The sequence below is a fragment of the Macrotis lagotis genome, chromosome 2 (assembly GCF_037893015.1).
Source record: "Macrotis lagotis isolate mMagLag1 chromosome 2, bilby.v1.9.chrom.fasta, whole genome shotgun sequence".
Classification (NCBI taxonomy): Eukaryota; Metazoa; Chordata; class Mammalia; order Peramelemorphia; family Peramelidae; genus Macrotis; species Macrotis lagotis.
In genome coordinates this window covers 253,519,127-253,545,917 of record NC_133659.1, presented here as the reverse complement: position 1 = coordinate 253,545,917, position 26,791 = coordinate 253,519,127, and the positions used below count along the sequence as shown (strand labels likewise).

The 26,791-nt window shown below is 40.5% G+C and overlaps 1 protein-coding gene across 3 annotated transcripts in view; it reads right to left on the bottom strand.

Moving 5' to 3' along the window:
- The window catches only part of LOC141514734 (cyclic AMP-dependent transcription factor ATF-7), a 96,425-nt gene that overhangs the window by 9,720 nt on the left and 59,914 nt on the right, over positions 1–26,791 (bottom strand). For all 3 annotated transcript variants that reach the window (XM_074225762.1, XM_074225763.1, XM_074225764.1), the window contains 7 exons: positions 25,421–25,517; positions 14,886–15,004; positions 11,556–11,687; positions 10,570–10,727; positions 9,356–9,455; positions 8,704–8,817; positions 7,859–8,011 (listed from right to left, as the gene is read on the bottom strand). In XM_074225762.1, the coding sequence (XP_074081863.1) occupies positions 7,859–8,011; positions 8,704–8,817; positions 9,356–9,455; positions 10,570–10,727; positions 11,556–11,687; positions 14,886–15,004; positions 25,421–25,517 (873 nt within the window). The remainder of the gene's footprint in view (positions 1–7,858; positions 8,012–8,703; positions 8,818–9,355; positions 9,456–10,569; positions 10,728–11,555; positions 11,688–14,885; positions 15,005–25,420; positions 25,518–26,791) is intronic.

Genomic DNA, 26,791 nt, shown 5'->3' with positions numbered 1-26,791 from the left:
GATTAAGGAGGTTCTTAAAATATTTTTATTTGAGAGAAGTACTTGGCTAGATACTGAGAACATAAAAGATAAAAAATACATGTCTATGTCCACAAGGAACTTTACAAGGTACAAAGTAAGCAGTCAAAAACAGATTATCATCTTAAATGAAACAAGAGAAGCAGAGTGTTAATGCAACTTCTATGGGGGAAAAGTATAACACAGATACATTTGGGATGAGAAAGGTATGTGAAACACACACACACAAGGAATTGGAGAATTAAAGACTAGGACTATAGACACTTTTCAACTGTATTGTCTCTTGGACAAGGAGATAATTCTCTTCATTCATTTAGTTTCCAGTGTTAATTCCATAAGGAGTACAATTTGGTCTATCTTTACATTGATGGTCAATTATTATCTGTTGCAAAATCTTCAGTTCTGGAACAGCTTCTAATTGTCCAGGACCACTTAATCATCTGGACTCAAGGATACATGGTAATCTATTAATCTCTTATCAATAATCCTCTTATAATTTTTCTAAAGAGGCTATTCTAAACCTTTTTTTTCACCTCCTACTTTACTGAGGTCATCTGATTTTTGGTTGTTTATCCACTGCATGGTACTAATAAATATTTGAAATATGCTGACAGGGGTGGCTAGGTGGCACAATGGATAGAGCACCAGCCTTGGAGTCAGGAGTACCTGAGTTCAAATCCGACCTCAGACACTTAATAATTACCTAGCCATGTGGCCTTGGGCAAGTCACTTAACCCCATTGCCTTGAAAAATCTAAAAGAAATATGCTGAGGATTGACTTGCCTCCTTCAACTCTCCTTCACCTCAAAAACTGCTTTTTGCCTTTACTTCCCTTTACTGTTCTGTCCCAGAGGTACAGTCTTAAGACTGACCCATTCAACTACACTACTGATCCCAACCCTTCCTACTTTTAATTTAATATTTATTTATTCTCATTTTGTACAATTTTTTATACATTAATAAAATATTCTTGTTTAAGAGTAAACAAAATACCCCCTCCTCCCAAAAATATAGACTCACTTGAGCGATAAAGTAAAGGGAAGAGAAAAAAATTGAAATAAAAAAAATAATAGTAATAATTGTAGGTATGGACAGGTGGTGCAGTGGATGGAGCACCAGCCCTGGAGCCTGGAGCACCCAAGCCCATATCTGGCCCTGTACACCCAACAATCACCCAACTGTATGACATGCAAGCCACCCTAACCCCACTGCCCTGCATAAATCATAAAAAGAAAAATAGTAGGGGCGGCTAGGTGGTGGACAGAGCATTGGCCCTTGAGCCAGGGGCACCCAGGTCCAAATCCAGCCTCAGACACCCAACGATTACCCTGCTATACGGCCCCAGGCAGGCCACCCACAGCCCCATTTGCCCTTCACCCCCCCAAAAAATAATAATAATAATAAAAAATGTGCTTCAGTCTGTGTTCCAACACCAACAACTCTATCGCGGGTGGATCACATTCTTTAAGTCCATCACAACAGTAACTTCCATATTTTTCCACCATTGCCATTGCTGATTGCAACTCCCTCCTTTTGTATTTCTCCACTACCATGTACTATTATTTTCTCTCTCCTTTCACTCTGACTCTGCTGTAGGGTCACTGAGTGGCACAGCAGACAGATCCCCAGCTCTGGGGCCAAGAGGCCCCGAGCCCCACTACCACCCCTTAGACCCAGCATCCACCTGGCCCTATGGTCCTGGACAGGCCATCCAATCCCAGCCCCTTGCAAGAAGTAAAAAAAGAAAATGTGTTATATCTGATCACTTTACCCCCATGGTCCATCCTCTCCTCCTTCATTCACATCCCTGCCCTTTCCCCCTGTCCCCCTCCTTACTCCAGATGTCTATACCCCATTGAGTATATATGCTGTTTCCTCTCCTAGCCACCTCTGATGAGTGCAAAGATTCCCTCATTCCTCCTCGCCTTCCCCCCTTCCGTATCATTGCAATAGCTCATTGTAATAAAGAAAAATCTTATTATATGAAATATCTATGCAGGAATACATGCAGTTCATCATCATTAAGTCCCTCATATTTTCCCCCTCTCCTCCACTCTCTATGCTTCACCTGAGTCCTGTATCTGAAGATCAAACCTTCTGTTCAGCTCTGGCCATTCCAACAGGAACATTTGAAATGCCCCTGGTTCACTGAAAGTCCATCTTTTTTCCCTGGAAGAGGACATTCAGCCTTGCTGGGTAGTTGATTCTCGGTTCCATTCTAAGCTCTTTTGCCTTCCGGTATATTATATTCCAAGCCCTACGAGCTTCCAATGTAGTTGCTGCTAAGTCCTGTGTGATCCTGACTGCAGCTCCACAGCATTTGAACTGTGTCCTTCTGGCTGCTTGTAATATTTTCTCTTTGACTTGGGAGTTCTGGAACTTGGCTATAATATACCTGGGGGTTGGTTTTTTGAGATCCCTTTCTCAGGGGGGATCTGTGGATTCTCTCCAGTTCTATTTTGCCCTCTGCTTCTAGGATATCAGGGCAATTTTCCTGTAGTAATTCTTTGAAAATGATGTCAAGGCTCTTTTCCTGATCATGACTTTCAGGTATTCCAATAATTTTAAAATTATCTTTCCTAAGTCTGCTTTCCATTATCAGTTGTTTTTCCAATGAGATGTTTCACATTTACTTGTAATTTTTCATTCTTTTGGTTTTGAAGTATTGAGTACTAATTTCTCATAAGTTCAGCAATCTCCCTGGGTTCTATTCTGTGTTGAAGGATTTGTTTTCCTCAGAGAACTTTCTTATCTCTTTTTCCATCTGGCCAATTCTGCTTTTTAAAGCATTCTTCTCCTCAACAGCTGTTTGAACTGTTTTATCCATTTGACCTAAGCTGGTTTTTAGCATGCTATTTTCTTCAGCATTTTTTTGGATCCCCTTGACTAAGCTGCTGACTTCATTTTCATGTTTTTCCTGCATCTCTCTCATTTCTTTTCCCAGTTTTTCTTCTAACTCCCTCATTTGATTTTCAAAGTCTTTTTTGAGCTCTGTCATACCCTGAGCCCAATTTCTGTTTTTCTTGGAGTCTTTAGATGCAGGACCTTGTGCTTCCTCATCTTCAGACTGAGTATTTTCATCCTTCTTGGGCTCATATGCAAAATATTTCTCAGTGGTGTTCCTCTTGTTTCTCTGCTTGCTCATTTTCCCAGCCTGAGCCTGGTTTTGGGGGTGCTTCCTGAGCTTTTGGGACACTCCCACAAGGGTCTCAGTGTATGAGGCTCTGTCCTCCCTCCTGGTCTGTGAATGACCATATGCGCCCCCCTCTGCCCCGGGGCTGAGGTGGGGGGGCTGTTGTTCTATGGAGGGGGGGCCTAGACTGCGATCAGGATCTGAATGTGGTCAGAGCCCCAGAGTCCTGTTCCAGGGGCAGAGGACAGAGCTCTGCAGTCTCTCTCTCTTCACTCCCCTCCCTCAGCTCAATGGGCTCATGCCCTGGGGCTCCTGCTTACTGGCTCCACCTGCTTCTTTTTCGTGGATCTGGACTGCCTTGGCCATGCTGCTGCTTGCTGCTAGCTGTGTGCCCTGAGGGCTTTCGCTCTGGCGGTCACCCCTCTGGTGGGCTGCCCCTCCAACCCCAGGGAACAGAGCCTTTCTGCTCTTTTCCAGGTTACCTTGAGTAGGAGAACTGCCTCACTGGGTCCCTCTGTGGCTTCTGTCTCTTGAAAATTTAGAGTCCTTAGTTTAGAAGTTTTATGAGAGAGCGGCTAAGAGAGGATCCTCTCTTGTCACCATCTTGGCTCTGCCCCCCCCATTCTCACCTTTCTTACTTTAAACTAGGGCCCTATACTAGAAAATAAATATCCTTCCTCTTCCTTCATCTTTAATGCCTCCCTCTTCACTGGTCCCTTTCCTTTCTAATCCTTACTCATTACTGAGTTCCCAAATCCCTTCAGACTTCATATTTGTTTTGTTATGTTTTGAAAGGAATCAATGATCTAATAAACTAGAACTTCAGAATCCTGGATCTGTCCCTTGATCCTGGGTCACTTAATCCCTCTGGGTCTCAGTTCCTCTTGTGTACAAAAAAAGGGGCTGGATTAAATGAATCCTACAATTATCACTTTAGAATTGATTGTACAACATGTGAGACATCCAGCATGGCGTGCCCTCATCAGTGAGGACACTGCACTCTAATGAGGTAGGCAGAATTGAAGCAGATCAAAGGAAACATGACATCCATAAGTTTAGAATACCCAGTCCAGGTGTTCACATGCACTATTTGTGCCCAACCTGTGGTAAAGTATCCCTGTAGTCTGATCAGCCATAGTAGGACACACTGTCATTTGTCTCAAATATAGTGATGTTATTTTGGTCTTCTTGGACAAGGAAGGGCAAGAACCAATAATCATCATGTAATCTTGTTTAGTATAACTATCTTATAGAATAGTATTATCGCTCTACTAGATAATAAGCAAGTACTATCTTATATAAATCTTGCATCAACCCAAGCACTTTAATGCTTAAGAATACTTGATGTACTTTCCTTCTAGCAGCCATCAGCATCATAGGTTTATTTTCCTTTCTTTGCTCTCTTGACTCAATAGTAAGGGATTTGAATGACATACTACAATCTACTTTTTAAAGATTCACCCCTTTTCCCTTGTCCTCTTATTTTTCCTGTTCTGATTATCTCTTAACCTTTAATCACCATCTACCTACTTTTCTTCTCATTCTCAGCTTCTGGTTCACAGATGATTAACTTTGTATCACACATCCCATAGGCACTGTTCTAACTCATAACCCACCTTAAGCTCACCTTAACCCACAAGGTTCATCTCACCCCAGTCAAAGACCTTATCTCCATGTTTTGGCCTTTGGCCAAACCTAATATTTATTTATTTATTTGCTCATCCACTCATTTATTTATTATTTATTTATTTGCTTATTTATTTATTTATTTGCTTGTTTGCTTATTTATTTTTATTATTTGTTTTTCCAATTATATGCAATGGTACTTTTCAACAATGATTTTTTGGCAAGGTTTTTGAGTTTGACATTTTTCTCCCTCCCTCCCCCTGAAAGAAAGCAATCTAAGGATAGGCTATACGTGTATAACATGATAAACATAAATCCATATTAATCATGCTGTAAAAGAATCTATTCTTCCTTATGTTAGTCTCATCAAGAAGAGTTGGCTTATTTTGCCAAGGTTTCCCTTTATGCCTTTGAGCCCATCCCTTCTCATATCTTCTCTAATCATAATAGCTAATATTTTATAAGTGCTCTTTGGTTTGCAAAATGATTTGCATGTAATGTCTCATTATCACTACCACATCATCAAAAGGATAGTGGATATATTTACAATACTTTTAAGTTTATAAACACTTTCCATACATTTTATCTTATCTGAATTTCCTAATAATCCTATGAGGTGGATATTACAAGATATCTAACTTTCATTTCACAGATGAGGTAAAAGGTTCAGAGATGTTAAATGGACTCACCTGGGCATAAGACACGAGCCTCAACCCATTCTTCCTAACTCGTGGCCAAGTACTTTATTCACTCTGCCAAACTAGTTATTTACCCAGTAAAGTTCAAAAAGTTAGCTTTTCTCCCCTTGCACATTCAGAGTTGCAAATTATCCAGCTTTTCTCCTTGTAATATAAGTTACATCCCTTTTCTCTCTCCTTGAGTGCAGCAATATTAGCATAGTTTTTTTTATTGTCGCTTTCATACTTCTCCCCATTACTCCCAGTTTTGCCTTCTGGGACCAAACAGAACAAGCCTAATCCCCAACTGGGAGATGCCGCTTTCTCCGCGGCTTCTTACCTTTTTATTGACTTAAGACTTTTTCTTTCCCTGGTTCCTCTTCAGATATTTCAAGTCAGCTTGTCTGTCTCCTCTCCTTCCTAACATTTCTCTCCCTCTCTCTTTCTGTCTTAGTCTTGCCCCACCTCTGCTTCTATTAGTGTGTCTCTACCTTGTTCTTTTCTGTTATCAAACTCATCTATTCCCTGCTTTTTATCCACTCCACTCCCAACTACCAAAAGAATCTTTCTTATTTATACCTCTGATCATGCCACTGCACCTCTCAACAAGTTCTCTTCTGTACTCTTTAGTCAATCAAATGAAAACTCCTTAGTCTGGCATTTAAAACCTTCCATGACTTGGCTCTAACCTAGTCTAGTCTCATCTGCCATTATTTACTTCCATTTTGTTTTTCTGGCAGAGACCAAGCTACACTGATCATCAAATTGATTTGTGCTCATTTCTGTCTCTATTTTTGTTTGCATGGTTCTCTGTTCCTGGACTGCTTCACTACAGCTCCACCTGTTCCTTAAAGTCCAGTTCAAATGCCACCTCCTTCCATAACTTGTCTCATTCTCCCAGCTGGAATTAGTCTTCCTATTCCATAAATTAGTAGCACTTTATACACTATCAAATTCTTTTCTCCTGACTATATAAGTTCCTTGAGAGCAGAGAATCTGTATTATTTTTAATTTATCTTCTTTAGATTCTAACAAGTGCTTGCTGTGCATCAAATTCTAAGTGAGCTGAACTGCAACCTTCTGACAGTTGCCTTTCAGTATGTACTTTTGGAATTACACATTAATTTTCATAGGAATTTCAATCTGCTAGAGGTACCCTTCCCTACATACCATGAAGCCCCAAAACAGTTAATCTAATACACCTATTTACAAACAAAGAAAAAGATTTAAAAGGAAAAGAGAAATTCAACACATAACAGCTGAGAAGGAGGAGACATTCTGGTCAATGTTTCTCTTGCCAGAACCTTTCTTGAGTGGCAGTCTGATACAGTGGAAGGACTAAAGTCTTTGGAATCAAGAGAGAGCTGATTAGCAATTACTAATTGACCATAAAAAAAGCCAAATCACTTAATCTCTTTGAGTCTCTGTTTCCTCATTTATAAAATTACCATTTGTAAAGAGGGGGAAAATAATACTTGTATTCCTTACCTTATGTGGCTGTTGGGAAACTCAAAAAAAGTACTATTTAAATATCAGTTATTATTACTAGTTTCTTAATGAATTTATAGTAATTTTCTTCTAGAGTTAAGCTTCCCTCAATATTTTGCTTATACATATAGATGGTTTTACAGCACAGTAGAGATAATACTAACTTCCTAATCTTCTCAAAGGCAGCTTGATATTTTCAATAGACTTGGCAACAGAGGAAATATGAAGAGACTGACCACCACAAATCAATGGTGAGCAAAATAAAGCCATTTTGTTTAATGGAGATGGGACAATGCCTTCAAGGAAGGGAATGGTTTCATCTCTCCAGGGGCTAGCCCCAATGGATGCTGCTGGAGGGTAGGCAGGTTTAGTTCCCAGAAGAGCTCAAGCCTGGGTGTTTATACTGCAGTTTGTTAGTGGTCGGGCTGAAGGGCAGCATATGGCCATTCAATGTTTGGACATGTGGCGGCAACTGATCAAACAAGTGGCAACTGGGAAATGGGAGGAAAAAGGAAAGAGGCGAGACTGGGCAAAGTAAAGTATGTAACATGAGAAAGCAGGCTCAGGCTGCCACCTGTCTGATACAGACTAATTGGAACCTGGCCTCCTTTTGGCATCTACAGAAGTCTTACTAAAGTTAAGGATATTTTTGCATTTCCCAAATTATTGGATCTCAATAAAACCAACCAATAGCACCCAAGCCTATAAGGGCAGTCTGGGTGGTGGGTATATAAGGCAGTACCAGTTATTCCCTGCTCTTGAGCTGTTCTGCTACTCATAACAGTCAAGGCTCAGAAAAGTGCCCAGAAAGTTCAGGTTCTGGCTCCCTTTTCAGTTTTGTTCTTTGGTAGAACAAATGTAAAAGGGGAAATCTGTCTTCCAACCCAGTGCTCTTCAGGGCCAGGGCCCGGCTGACCTGTGGTTGAGCAGGGGATGGGGCATCAGGGTGCTGAGTGAGTATCTGGCTCTGCTCTGGGCGAGCGGTCACCATAGTGCTGGCAGTGCCCACCACCATTCCGCAACCACCATTGATGGAAGAGACTTGATGGGTCAAAGTAGCTTTTAGTCTCTGCAAAGTAAGATGAGAAAGAAATAATTGTGTAGTTTGTAGAAGCACTGGACTTTGAGTGAACACTTACCTTATGGAAAGTTAGTACTTCCAAACCAATGCTTCCAAAGCTCCCTTAGAATACACACACCTGGATCTCCCAGTTCTTTGGCTCTCATCCTCAGCACAGTTATGGGGTTAGGGAGCTATTCAGTTTGGACGAAAGCTCTTCATGGAACCCGGCCAGGCCATGGGCATGTATCTCTTTACCACATGGCCAACCTCCACTTCCTCCCCTCCCCGCTATGGTCTGCCCATCCTCCATCTGTCACCTGGAACTGAAACAGCCAATATTCCACTCTAAGCAGTCTGTGCTGCCTCTTTTTTTTTTTTTTTTGGCACAGCCTGTGTATTAGGATCTTAGAGGAGGGAGAAAATAGAAAAATTGATCTGGGGTACTAGCCTATGCTTAAATGACTTCAGAGGACTGATGATAAACCATGCTATCCATCTGACATTTTTGGACACAGACAATACAGAAATTTGCTTTGACTATTCATATTTATTACAAGGTTTTTATTTTTGTTTTCCAGGTAAAGGAGAGAAATTTTTAACTGGAAAAAAAAATTAAAGTAAAAACAAAAAACAAAAACCTAATCTTTGAGCAAACATTCCATTGGAAGCTAACTTTGTCCCTGTTAGGATGCACTCACCATCTTGGCTTCTGAAGGCATGGGCAGGCCAGAGGGAGAGACTGAACCACTACTATTGCCTGGTGGACCAGGGATACCAGGAATGTTGGGGACCATGGAGATGGGTCTGGCCAGCTAAATTGAGAGAAGGAAGAAAAATCAGAGAGGAAGGTAAAGCTCTTAGTGAAAGGAAACTTCAATATTAAATTCTCTTAAGACTGAGACTTAGCAAGGCTTGCCCTGGGTAATAACAAGCTTCTAGACATTCATAAATCAGTTCAAGACAGGAAAACCCATCTCATACACCATAGCAGAGTCAGTCTGTAAGCATTTATTAAGCATTTGCTATGCCATCTGAGGTTAGAGAAAGGGACACAAAGAAAGGTGAAAACATGGTCCCTGCCCCCAAGGAGCTCTCCCTCTAGTGAGGGAGCCAGCATTCAACAAGTCATATACCCAAATTACATATAGGGCAAGTAAAAGGTGATAAAAAAGGGGACATATGTGATATGCAGATGTTTATATGCACAACTGGGGTGAGTGAGGGAGAAGTGACTGAGTGTAAGGAGTCAGCCAAAAGTGTGCATGAGTGCATGCATGCCTGCATGCATGTAAGAGAGAAATTCTGAAGAAGAAAGCTGGGGAAGTTGGTCTCCTCAGTTATTCAGCTCACCGATATAACAGAAGGCATCTGTACTGGAGGCCCTGGCAGCACGGGCATGGTCTGACCATTAGCCAGGTGCATGACAAGAGGGAGAGAGCCAGTTGGGGATCTGGAAGAGATGAAATGCAATGGTTATAGTATCAGTCCCTTTGGGTACTACTTGGGAGAACCAAGCTAGGAGAGTGCTTAATAGCTTTGTGAAACCTTGGCTCCCTGGTAGAGTAAGAGTGAGAGATGGGGCCTCAGTTTCAGTTGCCACTCAACCTGTATGGAAAAAGGGAAAAAAATGGCACCTACCCCCTTTACACCAACCCTCACAAAACAGGTACACATACATCGCGTAGATCAGTGAAGAGCTCACTCTACCCCCCCCCCCCCCCCGCCCCAGAAGCTTGAAGCAATTAAGCCAACATTTTTATCCTTGGCCTATATAAGCTGACTGGTCTTGCACAAGTCAATTGCACCAAAGTAATCATGTTCAACGCTAAAGTGAACTATGCCATCTCATGACCAAGTTCAGTCTTGTCTCAGCCATTTCAATACTTTATTTTCCCCCAACTGGGTCCATTTCCTGAATGGGTGCAGGAAACAACTGGCTACAAGTGTGAGTTCCAACAACTACTTCTTAACCCCTGGTAATCTAGAGTTAGGATCTTTTTCTTATTAGTAAATTTGCAAGGTGCGCTGGGGAAAAATGATCAAGAATAACAAAACCCTGGGTAGGTCAGCGCAAAGGAATAGACAGATCTAGAAGATAATTCATAGGATTTAAAGCTGGTAGTTGGTATTGTCCCAGAACATCATCAAATTTTGAAGTTCCTTTCTCTTTTACAAATGCCCAAATCAAAGTCCCCAGAACTCTAGTTTAGAGTCACAGAAACTACTAGATTATTGCTGGGTTTCTTTGACAGGTAAGAAAAAACTTAATTTTTTTTGAAGGAAGAGAGACTCTTGTATCTGGCTACCTCTCTTAAATCTCTCTCAAAAAGTCGTATAACATGTTTAAACTTCATCAGATCACTAGCTATTATGGGAAGGAGGGAGAAAAATGTGGAACTCAGAATCTTACAAAAAATGAATACTGAAAACTCTCTTTACATGTAATTGAAAAAAAAATAAAACGAATTTTTAAAAAAGCCATACAGAAATAGCCCCTCCTTTTAGCAAATAATTCTTATCTAGGAAGCATCTGGTCCCAATGCTTTTCTTTGACCCTTACTTACCCCAGCTGCCTGTTGGAAGGTGGAGCCTGTGTGATGACAGAGGTTGGGGAGGGAAGGGTTGGGTGAAGTGGATCATAGCCCAGATGGAGAGGCAGAGATCCTGGTCGAACAATGGTGGGTGTGGGGGTAGAGATCACAGCAGGCTTGGAAGTGACCTCCTGGAGAAGAGAGGACAACTAATCACGAAATGTTTTAAGGGACTGTTTATAGGGAGTTATATAGCTTGTAAGATTTGGCACAGATTTACTGTATAGGAGCCAGAGGCTACTGACAAGGTTATCAGTGATGCCCCAAATGTATCATCACCTCATCCTATTGTTCCAGGGTCACACACCTCACTCACCCAGTCTAGGGCAATCCTGGGATTAAGACCACTTGGCTATTTCCCTTTCAGGGATGTTGGCTTGATGAATGAGATGACAGCTGGGAAATCACTTGGAGATCTTAGAAGAAGAGGTATTATGTAAATTCCAGGGATTCTTAGAATTATTCCCAGCTTAAATACTCTCACCCTAGGCTTGAGGTAAATTGTAAACCTCCTGATGCCAGAGCAGCCTCAACAACCAAAAGAACTAACATCCTGGGCCACAGGCTAAAGATTAGGATTTCCAAGATTTCTTGGTGAAAAGAGCTTTGGATATATGAACTGTGGATCACATGTTAAAAACAAAACAAATTCACAATTCCTCATGCTAAATGGTCTGGAACCTGAGTTCTGGATTCTACAGACATACCAGCAAAGTTTAGCCTAGAACCTGAGGTGGGGGAAAGAGATTTTCTGGTATACTAGAAGCTATCTCTCTTCACAATACATATATATTGAGTAATGTGGACCAGTCTTGTGCAGATTTAGGAAACTTTCAAAAGGAAACCAAGTTTGAAAGAACAAGTTGGGACACAGGTATTATAATCAATAAGCAGGGACCTGTTATCTATTCATCTCCACCTACTAGAAGATTATGAACTCTCCAGATATAGAATCTTACCTTCTTTACTGGTGGGGAGTGGGGACTGGAGACAGGGCTATCAGGGGGGGATGAGTCTACCTCCACTGGTTCTTCCTCTTTGATTCTGATGTCTGGTGTGGAGGGCAGGGACATGTCCAAGGGCCCAGAAGCCTGATAAGGTAAATATGAACACAAGCTTAAGGAAAAACAAACACATCTAACCACATGGTTTTTCTTTGGGAACAAAGTCCTAAAATGAATCCAGCAGTCCAAGCAGTTGGAGTGGAAATCAAGAAAACTAATTCTAGACATATTGTGTGACTCTACAAATGCTTTTTTGATCTTTTAAGCCTTCAGATTCTTCATCTCTAAAATGTAGACCACAGAAGTAAAAAACATATCAAGGAAGATGCCTTGATTCTCTCAAAGCAAGAAAAAGTGACCACATATCATGGTACTTTTATGACTCTTTTTGCTGTTTTTCCCTCAAAGGAAATCCTCAAAGGATTTTGGAGTCTGACTTCTGCCACTTCAGCTATGTTAGCCACTGGGGAGCTATGAACCTTTTCTCCACCAAGCTGGATGATCTGATAGCCCAATTATCAAAAGGAATGAAGACAAGGCAGCTATTAAAAGTTCTATAAACAAGCTCAGAAAGATCCCTTCTGGGGACTCCCCTTGTGTGGCTGTGGTCTCACTTGGAAGGCTAATGCTTTGGACTGGGGCATCAAAGACAGGAGGAGCTGATGGGAGGAAGAGGAGAGAATCAGGGCCTGGGGGAAAGGCAGCAGGGAGGATGAAGGGGGGGAGGAGAAAGCAGGCCTGGCTGAAGAACCATCAGCTCATGAGCTGTAAATGGCTTTGTGGGGAGCAATAAACCATCAGAGGTAATGACCCTGACATCACACTATGACAGGAAGGTTGGTAATGCAGTCCATGACAAAATGGCTTCTTTGTTCTATTTGTTTTCTACCCCTGGCTTCTCTGTGAGTAAGGGGCTTATTTTTATATTTTTCTCTTGGATTCTAGTTCCTAAAAATCTCTTTTTCTGGGACTGAATTCAGACAGGGAACAGATACTGGTAAGTAAGTGGTAGAAAAGGCTGTTTCTTTCATTCCTGTCCTTATTTTCCCATTCAGCAGGCCTTCAGGACTTGCATGTGCTAATTTATCTAGTCCTGATTTCCAAAAGAATGGTTAAAGGAAAGAGACTAGATATTCCAAACCGAATTTTGATGTCAGTGGCCTAAAGCCCCTTGAGGTATCTCTGAGAATAGCCATGATTCAGGTAGGTTTCAGACTCATTAAATACTCTTGGAGACACTAGAGTCTGCATTTCCTATTAATGGAGGGTAGAGATCACCCCTAAAGGGGCAGGTTGCAAACACTAAAAGAAAGCCATTTGCTCATTGCCAGGACAAAACAAATGAGAGAGACTTCAAACTTGAAGTGAAGGTTAACGTTTTTCTTTTGCATGTAACAAGTTTAGCTTAAAAGATCAATCCAATCTATTGAAAATATTCTGACTTCTTTATTTTCCTCTTGTGCTTACAAATAATGGTGGTAGATTATAAAAGGAAAGCTACAGGAATTCAAACAGTTGGACAGTGAAGGGCCTGGGGAATGTGAAGTAGGGGAAAAACAGTCATTGCTAATTCTGTTATTTTAAAAAGACAACAAACATACCCCTATTTTTTTTAGGGGGTTAAGGATGGCTCTTAGGAAAGATGGCTATAAAACTAATGTCACTGGGAAGATAATCCCAGATCTAATGAAGGGGTTTTGGTAGATGGCCTACATTCATTCATGTATCCTGGGCTGGATGAAGGAATCATATTCTATTGTCCTCATTATCCCCATTGGATGCTTCCCTTGTGTAAGGAGAGGACAGGTTTCAGAGCCATCAAAATCTTCACTTTTTTTTCTAGCTTTTCTTCATTCTCTATTCTAGTTTTTACATTCTAGTCTTATTTCTATTTTATATCTTTATGCAGAGTTTCTTTCTCTCAGAAAGAACCATCAGACTGTGGATCTTTGTGGAGGACTTTATACCCAAGTATGTATGTATGTATGTATGTATGTATGTATGTATGTATGTATGTGATAATGATATTTTTGTCCTTGGTTCTCAAAGAAGATCACAACACGGGTTGGCTAAGTGGTACAGTAAATAGAGCACCAGCTTGGAGTCAGGAGTGCCTGGGTTCAAATCTGACCTCAGACACTTAATAATTACCTAGCCGTGTGGTCTTGGGCAAGCCACTTAGCCCCATTGCCTTGAAAAATCTAAAAAAAAAAAAAAAATCACAACATCAAGGAGGTGATGCCACCACAAGCATATGAATTGGATTTCAATGAGGAGAGTGCTGTGCTAAGTCATCATCCTCACTTTTTCCTCCAGAGCAATATGGATCCTGTGGCCAGACTAGAGACTGGAGACCAGGATACCTGGAGATGGCCCTGGATGCAAGGCAATCAAGGTTAAATGACTTGCTCAAGTCATACAGCTAGTAAGTACCAAGTGTTTAAGGTCAGATTCAAACTACCATCCTTCTGACTCCAAGGCCAATGTTCCATCCCCTGCACTACCTGGCTGTCCTATGTGTGTGTATATGTATACATGCTTTACTGGCTAAGAGCCATATAGAATGTATGTATGTATAAATAGGTAGTTCAAATTATAGACTGGAGATTGAATTTGTGTCCAGAGGCCAGAACTCAGAAGTTGAACTCTACCACATGCCAGACCTTGGATCTCTGATTTATTTTTTTTCTTCCTCTTCCACCAATTTTAATTCCTATTGCAACATTTTCCCAAACTCCTCCAGGTTCCTTCTGGGATTTTCTAGTGGTCAGGAAAGCAGAAACTGTCTCTCCTGTTCCTACACGGAACTTAGTAGTATCAATGGGATGGTAAACAACCACAAATGAAAAGTTTGAGGATCCAGGGAAATGAAAGAGATACTATGTCAACAAAAGTCCCAGTCTCTCTCTCTCTCTCAAGTTATTGACAACTTTCACTTAAAGGGTCACATAGATAGGATTAGAATTTTGGTCTCTGGATTCTCACTGCAATATTCTTTTCACTACATCATCCAGCCTTTCACATTCAAAGGATGGATGATGCTACTGATCACTACTGGTAGGATTATTACAGAGTTCTACACCAAGGTGATTGCTCAAACCTACACACAGTGCCTTTTGTGACTGTACTCTGAGATGATTTGGGTTAGAAGCAAAGTTTGTGACCACAGAACAGAGCACAAATAAATTTGAGTCTAATTAGCCCTGGACCAACAAAGTTAACAAATATAGCTAAAATGAGTCTAGAACTTATCCCCCCATTACTCAATGGGAATCCGCCTCTTGCCTTTTTTTCATCATCATCTGCAGCTTTCTTGAACTCATGCTCAAAGGAGCTGGCTAGTTCATTGAAGAGCCCCACCTCTTCACAATTCTTCAAGAATCGGGTAGGGGTAGGGGTCTGATCTGTAAAATAAGAAAGGAATAGGAAGCATTTAAGACCCTTCTGTATAAGATATCACATCTTTGTTCCACAAACTCTTATGCTCTTTCTACTCTTCAATAAGGGCTTCAATAAGAAATCACAAATTGAGAATTTAGTCATATTTTTTTTACTCTATACAAAGCCAGATTGTATGATGGAGGTAAATCAACTTTATGGAACTCAAATTTATTTAATAGTAAACATTAATTACTAGGTGAAGATGGAAAATGTTAAGTATCTATGCAATGCTGTCTTGTGGCCAGAAGGGGGAACACAGAACAAGGTTTCACTCTGTGTCTACAAGAAAATACCCAACTATTTATTTTAAAAAACATACCTCCCCAAAGTAGAATTTTAGGAAGCTTCTAAACCTGCAAAAAGGAGGATAATTAAGTAGTAGTTTCCCTTTTTTGTCTAGCTTCTTGGTGAATCTGAAAGGAATGATGTTTGACTTGGTTTCTCCCTGACAGAAATGGGGTAGTAAGGAAGGAGACATTACAAGTGACAAGGACATTGAGGTCTGGAGAAGTTGAGGACTTTTGCTAAAGTTACCTGTCGAGCAATGGTATCCTGAGACTTAGTTGACATAGAGAAAAGGTCCCTACCTTTCCTGAATAAGTTTAAAAGCTAGGGACAGGGATGGAGGGACATGGGATAGTATCAGATAAAGGGATCAGTCTGGAGAAAGGAAATTGTCCAAAAAAAAAAAAAAAGACACCTCATTTCACCAAGGCATATGGCCATGGTACATGGTGGAACACAGAATTTGGTTTTAGCTCCTGAGGCTTCAAGCACAACATTATCTTACTGGTACTTTCTGGACCAATTTTCAAAATGTTAATCCCCTCTCTATGCTGATTGCTTAATTGTTCTGTCTCCAACCAACTGAATTTTGTTGCCAATCCCAATCCCACCAAGATTTTCCCCTGCTGCATTAGCCATTTCAGAATAAATTGCTTATCACTAATCCTTAGGCAGATTTCTAGACTTGCCTAAGGTTTAAAAGACAAGTTCGGCAAGATATTTCATGGAAATAACTTAGTTTTTTTTGTTCTGAACAAAACACCTTCTGAATCTAAAGGTTTGGAGGTTGCCACCATCTTCCAAAAATAGTTTTTATTAAAAGGTTCTCCAATACTTTCACAGTTGTCCAATAATAAAGCCACTTTCTCTTCATATCTGGGTGTATGGGAGTTACATCTCCCTTGTGCTTAGAGAAGCACTTTACTACCACATACAAAATGAGCAGAAGAGAATGAGCTAAGGGGATAGCCCTCAGAAGAGGGCATCTTGGCCTTATGTAAACTCTTCCTGCAGCCTACTGTTCATGCTAATACTTGGTTTATGTTCTATATATTTAATACATTAATTTTGTAAATATTGACTGATACGTGTTTTTTTATTTATTTCCTTTTATTAAAGATTTTATTTTATACTTCCCCCCATCTTACTTCCCTCCCCCCACCCCCCATGGAAAGCAATCTGTCAGTCTTTACTTTGTTTCTATGCTGTAGATTGATCCAAATTGAGTGTGATAAGAGAGAAATCATATCCTTAAGAAAGAAACAAGAAGTATAAGAGATAACAAGATCAGACAATAAGATATCTGTTTTTTTTCTAAATTAAAGGGAATAGTCCTTGAACTTTGTTCAAACTCCACAGATCTTTATCTGGATACAGATGGATACCTGTTGTTTTTAAATCACCTACACTTCCCAATATATTTCTTCTCTTCTTTTTCCTGTCCCACACAGCCATTCCTTCTGATAAGGAATATGAGGAAAAAAAACGTGGCAAAAACCAACCAATACAACCCACTAACTGATCAAGGATATATTATAGCTAGTGTTTCCATCCCCAAACTCTGCAAAGAAAGGTGAGGTAGAAAGGGCAGAGTTTTGTTTTATCTCTTTGGAGCCAATGTTAACACAAATAAGTCTAAGAAGCTGGCCTGCTCCTCATTTCTACCAGATTTCTTTCCAATTTTCCCAGAAATTCTTGACAAATACAGAATTTGGTGATTTATGTTTTAGGATTTACTGAACACTGGGCTAAGTTCAATTATTTCAGACTGTTTCTTATCTAGTCTATCATGATCTACAAATGATCTACTTTTCCATTTTTTTTTTGCTTCAAGGAAAGTATTCTTTTTTTTAATTTTTTAAATTTAATATTTATTTATTCTCATTTTGTACAATGTTTTTTATAGATTAATAAAATATCCCCACAAAAATATAGACCCACTTGAGCAATAAAGTAAAGGGGAGAGAAAAAAATTAAAATTAAAATAAAAAAAATAATAGTAATAATTGTAGGTATGGCCAGGTAGCACCGTGGACGGAGCACCAGCCCTGAAGCCAGGAGCACCCAAGCCCATATCCAGCCCCATATACCCAACAATCACCCAGCTGTGTGACATGCAAGCCACCCCAATCCCACTGCCCTGCATAAACCAAAAAAAAGAAAAAAAATACCTAAAATAAAATAAAATAGTAATGATAGTAGGGGGCAGCTGGGTGGCGGACAGAGCACTTGCCCTTGAGCCAGGAGCACCTGGGTCCGAATCTGGCCTCAGACACCTAATGATCACCCTGCTATGTGGCCCTAGGCAGGCCACCCAGCCCCATTTGCCCTGCACCCCTCCCCAAAATAATAATAATTAAAAAAATGTGCTTTTTCTCTCTCCTTTCACTCTGACTCTGCTGTAGGGTAGCTGAGTGGACCAGCAGACAGATCCCTGGCTCTGGGGCCAAGAGGCCCGGAGCCCCCCATCACCCCTTAGGCCCAGCATCCACTTGGCCCTATGGTCTTAGACAGGCCATCCAATCCCAGCCCCTTGCAAGAAGTAAAAAAGAAAATGTGTTATATCTGACCACTGTCCCCCCATGGTCCATCCTCTCCTCCTTTATTCACATCCCCTCCCCTTCTCCCTGCTCCCCTTCCTTCTTACTCCAGTTGTCTATACCCCATTGAGTATATTTGCTGTTTCCTCTCCTAGCCACCTCTGATGAGAGCAAAGGTTCCCTCATTCCCCCTCACCTTCCCCCCTTCCATATCATTGCAATAGCTCATTGTAATAAAGAAAAATCTTATTATATGAACAATCTTGGCCTACTCCCCCTCTCCTTTTTCTTTCTCCCATTAAATTTCCCTTTTTCTATTGACTCCATTTTTATACCATATTTTATCTTCAAATTCAGCTTTCTCCTGTGCTTTATCTATAAAAGCTCCTTCTACCTGCTTTGTTAATTGAGAAGGTTCATATGAGTATTATCAGTGTCATTTTTATATGCAGGAATACATGCAGTTCATCATCATTAAGTCCCTCATATTTTCCCCCTCTCCATGCTTCACCTCAGTCCTGTATCTGAAGATCAAACCTTCTATTCAGCTCTAGCCATTCCAACAGGAACATCTAAAATTCCCTGGTTCATTGAAAGTCCATCTTTTTCCCTGGAAGAGGACATTCAGTTTTGCTGGGTAGTTGATTCTCGGTTGCATTCTAAGCTCTTTTGCCTTCCGGTATATTGTATTCCAAGCCCTACGAGCTTCCAATGTAGTTGCTGCTAAGTCCTGTGTGATCCTGACTGCAGCTCCACAGCATTTGAACTGTGTCCTTCTGGCTGCTTGTAATATTTTCTCTTTGACTTGGGAGTTCTGGAACTTGGCTATAATATTCCTGGGGGTTGGTTTTTTGGGATCTCTTTCTCAGGGGGAATCTGTGGATTCTCTCCATTTCTATTTTGCCCTCTGCTTCTAGGATATCAGGGCAATTTTCCTGTAGTAATTCTTTGAAAATGATGTCAAGGCTCTTTTCCTGATCATGACTTTCAGGTATTCCAATAATTTTTAAATTATCTTTCCTAAATCTGTTTTCCATTATCAGTTGTTTTTTCAATGAGATGTTTCACATTTTCTTCTAATTTTTCATTCTTTTGGTTTTGAAGTATGGAGTCCTGATTTCTCATAAATTCATTAATCTCCCTGAGTTCTATTCTTTGTCTGAAGGATTTGTTTTCCTCAGAGTTTTCTTATCTCTTTTTCCATCTGGCCAATTCTGCTTTTTAAAGCATTCTTCTCCTCAACAGCTGTTTGAACTGTTTTATCCATTTGACCTAAGCTGGTTTTTAGCATGCTATTTTCTTCAGCATTTTTTTGGATCCCCTTGACTAAGCTGCTGACTTCATTTTCATGTTTTTCCTGCATCTCTCATTTCTTTTACCAGTTTTTCTTCTATCTCCCTCATTTGATTTTCAAAGTCTTTTTTGAGCTCTGTCATAGCCTGAGCCCAATTTCTGTTTTTCTGGGAGTCTTTAGATGCAGGACCTTGTGCTTCCTCATTTTCAGACTGAGTATTTTCATCCTTCTTGGGATCATATGCAAAATATTTCTCAGTGGTGTTCCTCTTGTTTCTCTGCTTGCTCATTTTCCCAGCCTGAGCCTGGTTTTGGGGTACTTCCTGAGCTTTTGGGACACTCCCACAAGGGTCTCAGTGTGTGAGGCTCTGTCCTCCCTCCTGGTCTGTGAATGACCAAATGCACCCCCCTCTGCCCCGGGGCTGAGGTGGGGGGGGGGGGCTGTTGTTCTATGGAGGGGGGGCCTAGACTTCGATCAGGATCTGAATGTGGTAATAACCCCAGAGTCCTGTTCCAGGGGCAGAGGACAGAGCTCTGCAGTCTCTCTCTCTCTCTTCACTCACCTCCTTAGGTTCAATGGGCTCATGCCCTGGGGGTTCCTGCTTACTGGCTCAGCCTGCTTCTTTTTGGTGGATCTGGACTGCCTTGGCCATGCTGCTGCTTGCTGCTAGCTGTGTGCCCTGAGGGCTGGACTTAATGTGCTTGCTCCCAGCTGTTGCCCCAATTTGTGCCCGGTATTCCTCAGGGTGTAGGTCAGGAAACTGCCCCCCGCTGTTGTGAGCTGCGGCTCCCAGCACCCCGGGGCTGCCTCCGGGAGGCTGAAGTTCTTTCGCTCTGGCGGGCTGCCCCTCCGACCCCGGGGAGCAGAGCCTTTCTGCTCTTTTCCAGGTTACCTTGAGTAGGAGAACTGCCTCACTGGGTTCCTCTGTGGGTTCTGCCTCTTGAAAATTTAGGTAGAGTCCCTAGTTTAGAAGTTTTATGAGAGTGCCCAAGACAAGATTTGCTCTTGTAGCCATCTTGGCTCCACCCTGTACTTTTCCATTTTTTAAAAATTGATTTCAAATAACCTGTACATAAATGATGAGAATGACTTTATAATATAATTTGAAGTCTGATTCCCATAAAATTCTAGACCTCTTGTTCCTTCAAATGAGTTTATTTTTATTCAGGTTTAAAAAGGATTCCCTTATAAATAGAACTGGTATTGGGCCTTTGAAATCTTTAACTGGCTACTGACTATTAGTCAATAAAACAATCCAGAGGAGATGAGTTTGAGAAAGCCTTAATGGTCCCAATTAAGTCCTTACAATATGCTCATCATAATGTTAAGACACAGAAGTAACAGATATGGTACTTATAATTTCTCTCTCTCTGTCTCTCTCTCAATTCTGTGAGGGAAAAAAAACATCAACCTAAAATTTATTGTGAAGAGATCATACAACCTCACAGGGTTCCTTAGAAGGCATAGATGAAATTCTAGATGTCAAAGAAGTCTGTCAGTTTGGAGTATTATGTAAATATAAGCCAATATGTAAACAATACAATTGTTTGTAAATGATATTGAGAGCTCTGGGAAATCAGAAGACCCAGGTTCAAATCTCACTTCTGACCTCACTCACTGTGTTACTAGAATCTTTTTTGTAAAAGTCCTCAGGTTGCCCACCTACCTTACAGGGAGCAACTGTAACAATATGAGCAATGTTGTAAGGTACAGATATTTATGGTACAGGAAGAGAGCAGAATGTCTAGGTCTAGGAAAAGAGCAGAAAGGATAAGGGGCAGCTAAAAAAGTAACATTCCTAAAAAGCACAAATATAGTTATGTCACTCTCCTGCTCACTAAGCTGAAGAGGCTTCCTATTGGCTTTAGGGTCAAATACAAGACTTTCTGTTTCTTCTAATCTAATTGATGGCACCTAACTAATATATTTCTTATTTTATTATTCTGAATTTGAGAAACAAATAAATATATACATTTCTACATATAAATAGAATAAGTATATGAAATCAAATCTCTAGATTTTTAATAAAGAATATATATTTAACATGTTAATTTCAAAGCTGTCCTTTGTCCTTCTGCATTTCCCTCTGAATTATCTTTGTTGTCTTCTGTGTATCACTAATGATACTAGCTTTCTCCCCTCCCTTCCCATCATTATCACTGGCTTCCTCCCCACAGCAGCTTTCCCTATTTAAGTTAATACAAAAACAAACCAAATAAACTACCCTTCTTTTACATTTTTTAAATGTACTTTCTCACATCTATCAGAAATGACAAATACTGGAAGGGATGAGGAAAAGTAGGTATGTTAATGAAATACTGGAGGAATAGCAGACTAGTTGGTCTAACCATTCTGAAGAGCACATGTATCAAAAATATTTATAGCAGCTTTTTTTTGTAGAAGTAAAGAACTGGGGGTGGCTAGGTGGTGCAGTGGATGGAGCACCGGCCCTGAAGTCAGGAGTACCTGAGTTCAAATCTGGCCTCAGACACTTAATAATTACCTAGCTGTGTGGTCTTGGGCAAGTCACTTAACCCCATTGCCTTGTGAAAACCTTAAAAAAAACCTGGAAACTGAGGGGATACTCATCAACTGGGAAATGGTTGAACAAATTGTGGTATAGGAATGTGATGGGAGTATTATTGTTCTGTAAGAAATCATGAATGACTAGACTTCAGAAAAGCCTGGAAAGACTTGCATGAACTGATGCTGAGTACAGTGAGCAAAACCAGGAGAACATTGCATACATTAGTAATTATTCCAGTGATGATTAGCTCTTCTCAACAATACAGTGACCAAAGACAATTCCAAAAGACTTGTGATAGAAAATGTCATTCACATTCAGAGAAAGAATTATGGAGTTTAAATACAGACCAAAGCATACTATTTTCATTTTTTAAAAACTTGTTTTATTTTTTCTTTCTCAATTTTCCCCCCTTTAGTTCTGATTCTTCTTTTAGAACATGATATATAGAAATATGCTGAACACATTTGTACATGTATAACTCATATCAAATCACTCACTGACATGTGGAGGAAGAAGAGGACAATAGAAAAATGTGGAACTCAAAAGCTACAAAAAGATGAATGTTGAAAACTATCTTTGCATGTAATAGGAAAAAATAAAATGACATTCAAAAGGAAAAAAAGGAAGGGGGGGGATAGGTTTCGAGGGGGGAAAAAAGCCAAATCTGAGCAGCTAAGTGGGGCAATGGGGCCTTGCAGTCAGGAAGACCTGAGTTCAAATACCGTCTCAACACTTGATACTTACTAGCTTTGTGACCTTGGGCAAGTCACTTAATCCCATGGCCTTGTAAAAAAAAAAAAAACATTAGAAAAACCCCCAAAACCTATCGAGACCTACATGAACTGATGAAAAGTAAAGTGAAGGGGTGGCTAGGTGGCTCAGTGGATAGAGGACTGGCCTTGGAGTCAGGAGTACCTGAGTTCAAATCCGGCCTCAGACACTTAATAATTACCTAGCTGTGTGGCCTTGGGCAAGCCACTTAACCCCATTGCCTTGAAAAATCTAAAAAAAAAAAAAAAAGTAAAGTGAAAAGAACCAGGAAAAATCATTGTGTACATAAAAGTAATGTTATAAGGATGATCTACTGTCAAAGACATGGTTATTTTGATCAGTATAGTGATCTAAGACAAATGATAAGGGATTCCAGATGGGAAAAAAAAAAGCTATCCATTTCTGGAGAAAGAACTGATGACCTATGAATGCAAATCAAAGCATAAGTCTTTTGGGGTTTGTTTAGCAATATGGCTAATATAGAAATAGGTTTTGCATGATTTCACATGTATAATTGATATATTATTTGCTGTCTCAGTGGGTGGGATAGGAAAGAAGAAAATCTGAAATTCAAAATTTAAAAAGAATGATAAAAATATAAAAAGGAAACAAAATAAAAATGAGTCAAATGAAAAAAATTTACTCATTTAATTTTCACAATAACCCTGTGAAATAGGGGCTGTTAATTATCCTCACTGTATAGATGAGAAAAATTGTTTAGGGTCTGCTGTGTCTGTGTCTGAGGTATGATTCAAATTCTAATTTTCCTGATTCTAAGACCAATGTTCTATCCACCATTGATATTTAAGCAAAACAAATGCATATATTGGGTGTGTCTGAAATCATGCACCTCATTTTTTATTTCTAATCTATCAGAGTATAGGAAGCACAATCACTCATCTTCTGGTATCTTGGCTGGTCACTGCATTGATCAGAATTCTTTAAGTCTTTCAAAATTAGTTTTCTTTACAATGTTGTCATTTAGTCAGTCCACAAACATTTAAAAAGTGATAACTATGTTCCAGGCACTGTGCTAATCTTTAGGGATTAAAAATAAATGCAAAAACCAGTTCCTGCCCTCAAAGAGCTCAGTCTAATGAGACAACATGAAAACAAAGACAAGTTATAGATAGGATAAAGAAGAAATGATTGAGAGAGGGAAGGCATTAAATTAGAGGATTTAGGAAAGACTTTCTGCAAAAGGTGGATTTTACTTGGCTCTTAAAGGGGAGGGTCAGATCTATTAGGGATCACAGACTATGTGGTGGTGATGTAAGGTCTAGAAAGACTGAAGAGGGAAGAAGGGGCTAGGTTAGGAAGGATTTTGAATGTCAAGTAAAGGATTTTATATTTGATCTTGGAGGTGAGAGGGAAACCCTGATGGATGGGGAGAGGGGCAGGGCAATGGTTATGTAAACTGATCATTTTATCTGTTGCTCTCGTAACCTGGTTCCAATCTACCTTTCTGGGTTTATCACACACGTTTTTTAACTCCTTTATATATTCTATATTCTAGCTAGACCAGCCTGATTATTGTTCTTCACATATATTATTTGGACAGCTTATGCTTAAAATGTACTTACTGCCACCTTACCTCTACTACTTAGAATCTCCAGCTCTGCTTAAAAGTCTCTCAAGAGACACCTTCAGGAGACCCTGTTAAATCTCCTCATTTGCAGGTATCTCCCTCATCCTTAAATGACTTTATATTTACTGTCTATATACTTTGTATCTACTTATATATGTAATCATTATTTCTGCCAAGAGAATTTAAGCTCTCTGAGGACAGGAACTGTTTCAAAATTCAGCTCAAGTCACTCCTTTCATGAGGACTTTTCCTGATCCCCCAATTTAGAGTGTCTGCTCTACCTCAAAATTACCTTGTATTTCCCAGTTCTTGGCATATAGCAGGTGCTTAATAAATGCATGCTGGTAGCAGAAGTAACTGAAAAAAAAAGATCTGGAGAACTGAGAGAGGAAGTTGGTTTGAAAAGAGGAGCAAAGAAAAATGTCACATGACTTCCATTTTGGAAATGATGATTTTAAGGTCATCATGGAAATGAAAATGTCTAATTGGAAGTGGGAGGTAAAGTTCAGGAGGAAAGATCCTTTTTGAATTAAAAGATTTGTGAGTCAGTACAGAAGTCACAGATGAGGCTACTTAAGAATGAGAAGTGTGATATTTGCTCAGAGATCAGAAACTAACCTCTGTGAAGGCAGAACATCCAGCTGTGCTTACTTGGCTAGCCTGGAACCTTCCATGGATATAAAAATAAAAGCCTGAGTTTGTCTGCTTGGTGTACCTGATATGATAGGCTGCTGTTCTGTCTGACAGCACAGTTGTGAAAATCAGGAGAAGGAAAAACAACAGCTGAGACCAACAACTCATGAGAAGCTCCAGGACACCCAAATTTGCTTAGAAAAGTGCTATTGATTGAATGTCTTGTCTGAGCTTTGGAAATGGGCTCTCAGCCGGGGCTGGGAGAGGGAAAATGGCTGAATTTATGAACTGTCAGCTCCCTGGCTCAGGAAAACTGACACTCACTGGAGAAGCAGTAGCCAGGCAGGGTCAGCTTTCTCGATTTCTTTGTTCCTCACTTCATCGGCTATAGGGGGAAATGTCAAAGGCCTCTTTTGTATATAAATCTTCAAGAATTTTAATAAAATGGATGCAAGGAAGAAAAAGAAAAAAAATTTGAGGCAAAAAACCTTATATGTCTACCCACTAAAACCACAGAACCTGATCTTATTACTAAAATGGGGGGGGGGGGGAGAGAAGAAGGAAAAGGGAGAGAACAGAAACTTGGGAATTTTCAGTGTTCTTTTTTTCCTGATTAAATGCAGATCACACAACAGCTCTTAATGGGGGAAGGGAAGAGCAGTTCTCTGTACATCTGGTCCCTGGTATTAATCTTAACTGTGGGGTGATATTGAAGCACGTGGCTTTTGGAGCGGTGAGTACCTGCAATGATGACTGAGTCTGTCCGGGCTGGGCCAAATTTCAATGTCATCTCATGCTTGTGTTTATGAACCGCCAGGTGGTCCTCGTTTGTAAATCTCTGAAATGAAACAGAAATTGAGAGAGATGAGGGCGGGGAGAGTGAATCGATGTCCCTTTATAAAATGTCCTATTGGCTATCTTACTGCAGGGACAGTCCCAGGAGAGGAGGTCAGGAAAGGTAAAAAAAATTTTTTGTTGTTGGGGAGAAACACGAGAAGAAGTAAAGAAAAGATGGGAGTTAGGGCTAGATGTAGAAAGAGAAAAATAGCAATAGACATTAGGGAGAGGAGGGGAGGGGGAAGAATGGAGTACCAACTGCTCTGTGGTATTAAGTCCAAACAAGACAAGTGGACAGATTGTTAGTGAAGTGGGGTGCAAGCTGAAGGCTCCAAATGAAAGACCCATTACAGCCAACTCCTAGAGAACAAGGGGAAAATAATTTTTAATAATAATAATAAAGAGAGAAGCTGGGAAAGGCTGGTCATCAAAAAATAGGAAATTCAGAACATAGCTCTTGGTGGTGGGGTTGAATTGGGCTGTTTTATGAGGGGCTAACAGGGAGATAAATTATGCAGGATTAGGAGATCCATTTAACTTCCTGGCCCCTGCAGTGCTACAGCAGGCATCAGTGTAGCCATTTGGCTCAGGCTTTTAATGAGCCGGGACGGAGCTGTGGAGGGCTGAAGCCCAACGGCCAGCAGTAAAGGCACAAACCATCCCATCGGCCAAATGCCACCTCTCCTCATCAGGGGCAGGCACAGAGACTGCACAAGCCATAAAGGGGCCAATGCGATGCTACAGACTTTATAACAGTTGCATAAAAATACAATTGAAGATGGGGGGGGAATTTTGCCTTCTTGTATGGGGGACTTGAGTATATGAACAATGGCTAGGTGAAACCTAGATTTGCCCTTGAGCTTCTTATTGGCAGGGTGGAATTATCAAACCATAATTTTACCATTCCCCACTAGACCTTCTCTAAAATGGCAAGTGTATACACGCAAGCATACATGCTGCAAGAGCTTGCTCACCAGGGAGACAAGGAAGGAAACAGATCAACATTGGTATTCAAAAAAATAACACAAAAAAACCCCACTGAGGCTGGCAGGCTGCTCCTCTTTTGCAGCAAACTGTCTGCAACACCATGTTTGGAGACAGCAGTTTTCTGCAGTCTCTTCAACAGAACCACACAGTTTCATCTGCCTTTTTGCTTCTAGAAATAGTGACTGATGAGTTCCACTCCTTTTCAGTTTCATCATTGGACCTATTCCTCCTCCACCTCCTCACTTCAACCCTGCTTTTTCACACCTGTTTTTTGACTGTATTGTTCAC